General features: G+C 57.5%; 1 protein-coding gene across 1 annotated transcript in view; it reads left to right on the plus strand.

Moving 5' to 3' along the window:
- The window catches only part of Cotl1 (coactosin like F-actin binding protein 1), a 33,375-nt gene extending 25,455 nt beyond the window's left edge, over nt 1-7,920 (plus strand). Inside the window, exon 4 of the mRNA XM_047529781.1 lies at nt 6,841-7,920. Within this exon, the coding sequence (XP_047385737.1) occupies nt 6,841-6,951 (111 nt within the window). The 3' untranslated portion in view covers nt 6,952-7,920. The remainder of the gene's footprint in view (nt 1-6,840) is intronic.
- Nucleotides 7,921-8,879: the final 959 nt, after the last annotated feature.

Raw genomic sequence — 8,879 nt, forward strand, 5'->3', positions numbered from 1 at the left:
GTGAAAACTATGCAGACAGCTGTGCGCGACGCGTGCCTGGTGTGTACGATGTGTTTACCTGTTTGTTCGATGTTTTTTGGAAATCTGGAAACAGGCTGGTGTTTACTGACATCGGACATCTTTGAGGATATGTGTTGTCGTTTGAAAAAAATTCCATTCAATGATTTGGGAAGAATTCCTAAATGGCTAAGGAACTAGAAATGTCAGGCAGTTTTGACGGGCAGAGTGGAAACAGGACGGGGTTTATCTCTGGCTCCTTAACTGATCAACAGGCATAAGAAGGATCCTGGGGTCAGGCCTGGACCCTGTGGGTTGAGGGGCACAGCTCTGCTACCTGCCGTGGGCTCAGGAGGAGAGAGTGAGGTCCGACTCCCGCCCTCACCCTCCTGTGCCAGGTGAAGGAGTAGAGATCAGGCTGGGGACTCCGGCTTCTGTGAACATCGGCAGCCAGGAAAGCAGGGGATTTGGTGCCAGGAGCTGCCTAGGTGCCCAGGGGTGCCCTGCAGGGGTGCCCGTGGAACCCACCCACACCTGCCCACAGTGCTCGTGGGGTGTCAGGCCTGCCTGTCATCCTTTGCTGGACCTTGCCCTGTGCCCCTGAAATGTGACCTTGTACCTGCCCTCTGTCCTTTGCTCTGTCCCTAGGAGGCAGGGGTGTGTCCCTCCTGAGCCATCAGGGCCACGTAGGTACCCTTGCCCCCAGGTCTGTCCCATGCTAGCCCATTCTGATCTGTTCTCCCCTCCTCTGTGATGACTCACGCCTGTTCCGAGAACCTGCTCTTTCTGGTGAAGGACCCCTCACTGGTCAGGACTGAAGGACCCCGTCACTGAGGCACTTTACAATAGGCTGTGTGGGCGACCTGGGCCAGGAGCGTGGACGCCATGTGCTTTCTCGGCTCCTGTCCCCGGGAGGTCAGCCTTTCTCCTGGCAGGAGGTGGATGCTGGGCCGACCACTTTCCTCAACTCTCCAGGCCCTGGGTTAATCATCATCTCCCCCCTTGGGAGAAGGCGTGTAATTGTGGCCGGCATGTGCCTTATGTCCCTCCTGCCCCTTCATGCTCGCGGGAGGAGGGTCCTTTCCTGCACTTCCTCAGCCAGGGATGGGTGGGCCTGGAGCCTGCTCTCAGCCTTGGGCTGAGGGCCCTGCTCTGACTCCAAAATGGACCGTCCTGCCTCGGTCTCCCACGCTGCCCCTTGGATTCTGGAGTCCCTGTGCCCAGGGGCTCGGGGAAAGAACTGGCAGCATGTTGAGCTCCAGAGCCCTGGAGCCTGTGGGTGTGGCAGGAATGAAGCCGGGTCTCAGGCCTGGCAGGCAGGACCCGCTCAGTGGCTGGACTTGGGGAAGTGACGGTTAGCTCCCACTGCTGACTCTGAAGACCCCTCGCAGTGCCTGCGCTCCCGACGTCTCAGAGACCCCCGCCTCCCTTCTCTTCCCAGAGCTTCCCTGCACCAGACCCTGCACACTGCTTCGGAAGCCCCAGGGTCCACAGGCCCAGATGGACCCTGGGGGTTCCTCCCCATTCCCCGCCGCCTGCCCTGGGTCCAGCGTTGGGTTTGCAGCTGGATTTGTGGTCTCCTCTCTCTCCACAAGGGTGGGAAGCCAGCATTTCTGCCTGGGCTGAGGAGCTCCTGGGACCACCCTTGGTCAGGCAGTGAGCAGGGGTGTGGAGGAGGCTGTGCCTGAGCCCTGCTCTGAGCAGTTCGAGAACTTGTTACCTCCAATCCTGGCAGACTTGAGGGTGGTCCTGGCTCACTGGTGCTCACAGGATGCGTGCCGCATACTACATGCTGGTCCAGCGAGCAGCCCTGGGCAGTGCCTGAGCCCCTCACACAGCCTGGAGGTAGACAGTTACTGTCCCCATTGACAGGCGAGGAGACTGAGGACAGGGGAGGTCGAGTCTCTGGGGAAGGCCAGGCTGCAGGAGATGCTTAGGGACAACTGTCCCTGTTTGCATTTGGTCCAAAGCCCCTCAGCTCAGCACACTTCAGGACTAACGCTGAGTTTACACCCAGCAAAGGGATGATTTAAAACCCAGCATAGGAAAATATTTATGCCGTGTTTCCACCAGCCTTGCAGACAGATGCTCGGCTCGGTAAGGACCCGAGTCCTGAGCAGAAACGCCTTCCTCAGGAAGCTGACTGAGGTCTGCTTGGCATCTTTGAGCATGAACATATATGTCCCCCAGTAAAGCCGCAGGGGCAAGCTTGTCCCCAGTTTGGTGGTCACCTGTTCTGACCCATTCTGATGGTGACCTAAGCCGCGTGAATCATCCGTAACCCGAGGGAATCCTCCTGGGAAAATCCCTGCGGTGAAAAGCGACTGTCTAGACACTGCGGGAGGGTCCAGTGCTCCCGGGCCAAACAAGGACCATTCTCCTAGGGCCACAGGGACAGTGCGCCAGGCAGGTGCTGTGGGCTGCCCAGTGGCTGCTGATGTGGGATGGGAGAAGGACAGTTTGGACCATCTGGAGCAGCCCTCGCAGTGGATTGCAGGGGAGAGGGCGGACCCGGCCCCCAGGGCTCCTGCCATGTAGTTGCTGTGTGCTCTGGGGTATGTTGCTTCCCCTCTCTGGGTCTCTGGCGAAGGCAGGTTTTAGGGCTCCCTCCTGTGGGCTCCAGCCCTCTTTTTCTCTGGTTGACGTGTGTTCCCTGAGAGGACAGTCACACATCGCAGGTGCTCGGTGGCATCTGCATATTTCTAATTCCTCTTGTCAACTCGGAAGCTGCCACCCAGAGGAAGCTGCTGGCCACTCCCTGCCCCTCGAGCCCCTCAGGCCCACAAGCCACTGCCTGCCCAGTCCCGGCAGCTCCACGTTTGGTGGCCAGAGTCCACCACTTCCCAGTGCCGCTGTGCTTCCCTGCTCCTTGGGTCCCGCCTGCACCTGGCTGCCACCATTGGCGAGGTCACAGGTTGATCACGTGTTCGAGCTTGAGCGGGAGTGTGGACTCCCCCTCGCACCTCTGGGGGCTTGCGAGCGTCCTGGGTGGGAGAGGCCTGCAGCCCGGAGGGGCTGTGCTGCCTGCCAGAGGAGGAGGGCCAGCGCCTCGTCCGGCCCTGGCTTCTAGGCGGTGCCAGGAGCCGAGCCCGCGTTCTTACAGGCCCCCCGGGCCCGCTGGGCCCTGGGCATGGCTGGGCTGTGCACTAAGGGACCGGTGGGAGCCAATCCTGAGCCAATTCGATGGATCAAGATGGGGACACCTTGTTCGCAAGACGCTGGGGGTCCCTGCCAGGCAGGAAGGACCTGGAAGGGGCGGGCAGGCCACAGAGACAGGCGGCCGGAGGTCGGGCAAGGTGAGTGGACTCGGGGAGGGAGGTGGAGCTGCGGCCGCTGTTCTCCAGCCACCGGGAGAGCCACGCCGGAGCCTGTTTCCCTTCTGCAGATGGAGAAGACGACCTCTAAGGACCTTCCAACCCTGCTGTCTGACCTGCTGTGGAGACAGGAGGGTGTGGAGGAAGCGCCCTCCTCCCTGGTCAGCCGCAGGCACCGTCCCTGGGCCCAGCAGCAGAGCACACGGGCTGCGGCTGACCTTGGGCCCTGCCCCTGGCGCTTGGTGTGGCAGGGCTCTCGTGGGAGCGGGGAGCAGGTGTGAACGGGGCTGTCACCCTCCCCTGGAGGTGGGGCTGCAGGATTCTGTTCCCGGCCCCAGCCGTTGCCTCAGGATGTCTAAGTGCCCGCCATGGTTGTTAGAAAACACTCAGTAGAGCAAGGTCACACCTTTCTGGTTATTTACATCTTGTCCAGGGGACTGAACCTGGGGTGCTCAGCCACTGAGCCACATGTCCAGCCCTTTTTATTTTGAGACAGGGTCTTGCCAAGTTACTAAGGCTGGTCTCAAACCTTCAATCCTCCTGCCTCAGCCTCCCGAGCCCAGCACACTGTGCCGGGCCGACTCTCTTGCAGGGCCTCCCTCGGTGTTTCCCTGAGGAGGATGGAGTGAGCTCAGACCCGAGAGCGCTCCAGCTGCTGGAACGCCTGGTCTGCACGCTGCTTCTGTTGGCAGCAGTGGGACCCCTGGAGGATTTGCGTGGCCTCTGTAGGCAGTGACCTGGAAGCCCGTCTTCTGTCCTGTTCTCTGGGGAGAGCACGGGGTGCTTCCTGTACCCTTTTGTGTGTGGAACTGGGGACCTGTTTTCCTCTTTTGGTTTTGAACCTCTTCTGGGCATGGGACGTGGGTGGCTTCTGCCTTGTAGTTTGAGATGGGGTAGTTTTTTAAAGGAAATCTCGTTCCTTTGCACTGATTGTTAGGCGGACTCCTCTAGATCCTGCTGCTGTCTCCTGCTCCCCGGGTTATGATCTGGTTTCCCTGCCCTATGGTTTCAGGATGAGCTGTGCCCGTTTCCCTTCGTCCATGTCTTAGACCTTACTGAACTTACTCCTCCTTAATCTAAATCTCCCAATAATTAGCTGCCACAAACAGCCAGTGGCTTCTGTCTGAGATGGCCATATATGGCTATCGCCAGGCAGGGGAACTTTGGACTTCCTGTGACCTGGCTCCCCTGGCCCTGCCCCTCCCTGCTCTCAGTTCTCCTCCCGCCCTCAGGCCACCTTGCCTTCTCTCCTGCAGGTCCCGGAAGCACAGCTTAGCCCCAGGTTGGTGGAAGGGAGAGGGAAAGGGGTAGGGGAAGTTCTGTGGTCAGGGCGAGGCTCAGCCTCCACTCTTATCTTAATGACAAAGCTAACAGAGGCGGGGTCAGGAGGCCGTGGGGTCGGGGTTGGCGCCTATTGGCTGCTTGACAAAGGTTAGCCGCCCTCCTCCCTCTGCAAACGCTCCTGGTGGCTTTGCTTGGCACGTGGCTTGTCTGTAAGCTCTAATCTCGAGGTTCTCTTGGTTTAGGCTTCCTGGGTTGGCAGCAGCTTTGATTTGTAATTGAGGTGAGACTCTCACCCTAAAATGAACCATTTTAACCCATGCAGCCCCGTGGCCACGTAGCCCCGTCCTGTTGCCAGCTGCCTCCCCCACCCGGAGGACTGTGGCTCTTGAGGCCCAGCTCTGCACTGCAGACCTTCCAGCTCTGTGACGCCGCAAGGGCTCAGTCTTTAAATGGAAATAATATTGATCACCGAATAGGAAAAAAGTACTGTTGATAATATCAGTCACCTTTCTAAAAACAGCTTTAATTTCCATATCACAAAATCAAGGCGTCCTTTCGTACAGTTCAGTGATTTTTAGTGACTTGCAGAGTTGGACACCTCCATCCTGTTTTAGGACGTTTCTGTCATTTCCTGTTCCCACTCCAGCACCTGGTGACCCTGGTCTCCGTCTGTCTCTCTGATATGCCTTTTTTGGACGTGGCACAGGAGGGGAACCAGACAGTAGGTGGCCTTGCCCACCTGGCGTGTCACTGGGCAGCTCGTGCTCTGGGCTCATCTGCCTTGGCCCGCGGGGCTTCCTTCTGTGGCTGAGCAGTGCTCGTTCACGTGAACGGGCGTGTTTCGTGTCTTCCAGGGGCACCTGGGGTCCGCTCCTGGGGCTGCACACGTTTGCGTATGATTGTTCACGTGGCCGTGTGCATTCAGTTCTCCAGGGCAGAGGTCCAGGGACACTTTTGCTGGATCATCTTAGGGGTTAGGGGATCGCATCTGGATGTGAAGGTTGGTCTCGGCATCGGCACTGCCCGCCGCTCGTGGTGCTTAATGACACACTGGCCGTCGTTTATGTTCTTTCTTTTTTATTTCGAGACAGGGTCTCACTAAGTTTCTTAGGGTCCTGCTAAGTTGCTGAGGCTGTTCTTGAACTTGTGATCCTCCTGCCTCAGCCTCCCAAGTCTCTGGGATTCCAGGGGTGTGCCACCACACCTGGCTACGTTCTTTCCGCATCAACAGTTTTATGTGGGTGATTTTCTGACCTGTAGACTTATTTGTATTTTTGGTGGCTTTCTCTGTAGTCCTCTTGTAAGAAAACCCTCGAAAACCATGCTGGACACGGGAACTCACATAAGGGAGTTTATTAAGCACACAGAGTGTCTCCCTGCAGGGTAAGAGAGAAAATGAGAGGAAAAGAGAGAGAGTGTGTGCGAGAGAGAGTGTGGAAAGTGAGGAGGAGAAAGCAAGTGAGTCAGGGGGAGAGAAAGCAAGAGAAAAGCTGGCGGGGAAGGTAGCCGTAAGCAGTTGAACTCCGCGGGCTAACAGGGGACCAGTAACAGAGAACCAGCAGCTGGCTAGGATATTCTCAGACTGACAGTAGTTGGGAAGCGGGGAAATGGCTGCAGCGGAAAGGGCGGGAGCAGCTTTCAGGCTGACAAGCTAGGTGTGATGCAAAGGGCGGGGAGCAGCTTTCAGGCTGACAAGCTAGGTGTGATGCAAAGGGCGGGGAGCAGCTTTCAGGCTGACAAGCTAGGTGTGATGCAAAGGGCGGGAGCAGCATTGTATCACACCTCTGTCATAGTCCTGAGGTTTCCTTTGTTTACCGAAGTCAGATGATCCACATATAAGATAGCCGTGTGTCTCCAGGACTCAGAGTTACATGGTAGGACAGATTCCCGGCTACGCCTGTTCACAGCAGGAACACTCGCTGAGCCTCTCATGCTCCAGGCCAGCGGGGCACGCGGGTGGCACTGTCAACCCCAGTTGTGAGTGACTGCGCCCGTCATCCCCAGACCCGTGGCCATGGTTCCTGATGCGTGCACACAGAGCGGCTGCACTCGAGGAGCCACGTGTCCTGGCCTGGCTCCGTGGTCCCCGGCGAAGCACATGCCTCCTTACCCTTCTGCTCTCTGGTCGGCCGTTTCTGGCCCGGGATTCTGCTTCTGAGTCGCCGTTCTGGTCCTCTGTGAGCCATCTGGGTGCAAACCTCTCGCCAAGCCTAACGGGAGCTCTGTGTTTTATCTGTCCCTGCAGAATTTTGCAAAAGAGTTTGTGATCAGCGATCGGAAGGAGCTGGAGGAAGATTTCATCAAGAGCGAGCTGAAGAAGGCCGGGGGCGCCAATTACGATGCCCAGGCGGAGTAGCCCCGCTCTCCCTGCCCCGCCAAAGCCATCTGCCTGCTGCCGGGAGGGGACCTCGGCCTCGCCCCGCCCACCGCCCGCCTGGGAGAGGAGGAGAGGCCCTGCCGCTGCCCGTGTCTGCGCCCAGCCCCCAGCCCCCAGCCCCCTCCCGACCCTGTGTCCTCATGAAGCTCATGGAACATCTTGGATTTTCTTTTTATTTTTTCCCCTCTTTCTCCCGCTAAAGAAAAACCATTTTGATGAAAGGTCATCAGACCTGAGGTAACCCCGTGGTGGCCCCCACCCCAGTGTCCCTCCTCTGCTCCCTGGCGGGCACCGTCTTGGTTTGCCTCGATGGCTCCTGCTTGCCACACAGCTGGCCTCTGTGCCCGGGCTGACCGCAGCCTTCACGAGCACGTTTCCCATCAGCAGGCTCAGGCCTCCTGGAAGGCGCTCCAGGGCCCCCACGCCATCCCAAACGCTCTGTGCTGGCAAGTTTAGGTCTGACTTGGACCGAACAAGAAGCGATGAAATTTGCCTTAAAACTTGCCTGGCAGCGGCTTTGCCGCAAGGTCCGATCCTACCTGATCCTGGTCCCACCCGTGACTCGATACCTTCATGGCACGGAGACAGGTCTGGATCCAGGGAGGAGCCCTCAGGGCCTCCCAGAGTGAGGTGCAGGAAGGAGGCCCAGGGTGGAGGATGGGGACTGGGAGAGGCCTGCCCCGCACCTGGCTGTTGTGCGGCTCTCCAGGAAGTCTGGTTGGAATCCCAGGTCCACACTGCAAATCCAGGATTGCTTGGCTCTGTTCTGGAGGAAGATGAGATTGGCCCGGCTCTTCATGAGCAGTCTTGCGTTACAGCTCCGTCTCCTTTTCTCCTCGCTCCTTTGGTTTTGGGGAAGAACGCTGTGCTGCGCTGGGGTTGCGGAGACGCCTCCGGCACTCACACAGTTTACAGAAATAAACGCGTTGTTTTTCAAAGAAGAGTTTCATTTTCTGATTTGCCTTACAGTTTCTCTCCTGTAAAAACAAAGGTGACCTTGGTATTTATTCCAAAGAATTCAGTCAGCATACTGTATGGACAGGTGCGTGCGGCGTCTACAGCAGCACAGTTCACGACAGCCAAGCCTGGAACCAGCCTGGGTGTCCATCACCGGATTGATGGCCAAAGAATATGCGGTGTTCGTACACAATGGAGTTGTATGCAGCCATAAAGAAGAATGAAATTATGTCATTTGCAGGAAAATGAATGGAACTCGAGACCATTATGTTAAGTGAAATAAGCCTGACTCAGAAGGTCAAGGGTCATATGTTTTCTCTCATATGTGGAGGAAAAGGAAAATTGAGGAGGGCTGGGGGCTTCATGAAAATGGAAGGGAGATCAGTAGAGGAGAGGAGAGGGGCTTAGGGGTGGGAAGGGCGGAGGGGAAGGAAAGAGGAAAGGCGGAGAGTGATAGTGGCCAAATTGCTACATTGCGAGCAAGTGCGGATGTGTAACAACAGCCCCTACCGTGTACGGCTACAATGTACCAATGAAAATGTGGGGGAAAACCAAAGGTGGGGGTGGCCACCTCGGACTTCAGAGGCATTTAGGGCTCTGAGGACTGCGCACATTCATGTTTAGTAGCTTGTTTCTCAACAAGCATAGCATGGGTGCTGGTTTATGGAAACAGTCTCAGGTAGAAAGTGGCTGGATTTGAACCCAGGGCTCCTGTAGCTTGGGAGTGGTGTGGGAGGTCCTGGATGTGACCGTGATGTGACAACAGGTTGCTGTGCTCCTGGGGTGGCCAGAACCCACTTCCAGGCTTTTGGGGAAAGCCACAAGGAAGTGTCCCCCTTGGCCGGGCACGACACCCTTGCCCAGGGGTTCTCAAGCCCAGAAACCACACTTCCCGTCACTCCCTGGGCTTCAAACACCAGTGCTGGGCTGAGAGGAGCAGAGCGTGGGGC

This window comes from Sciurus carolinensis, chromosome 16 (genome assembly GCF_902686445.1).
Source record: "Sciurus carolinensis chromosome 16, mSciCar1.2, whole genome shotgun sequence".
Classification (NCBI taxonomy): Eukaryota; Metazoa; Chordata; class Mammalia; order Rodentia; family Sciuridae; genus Sciurus; species Sciurus carolinensis.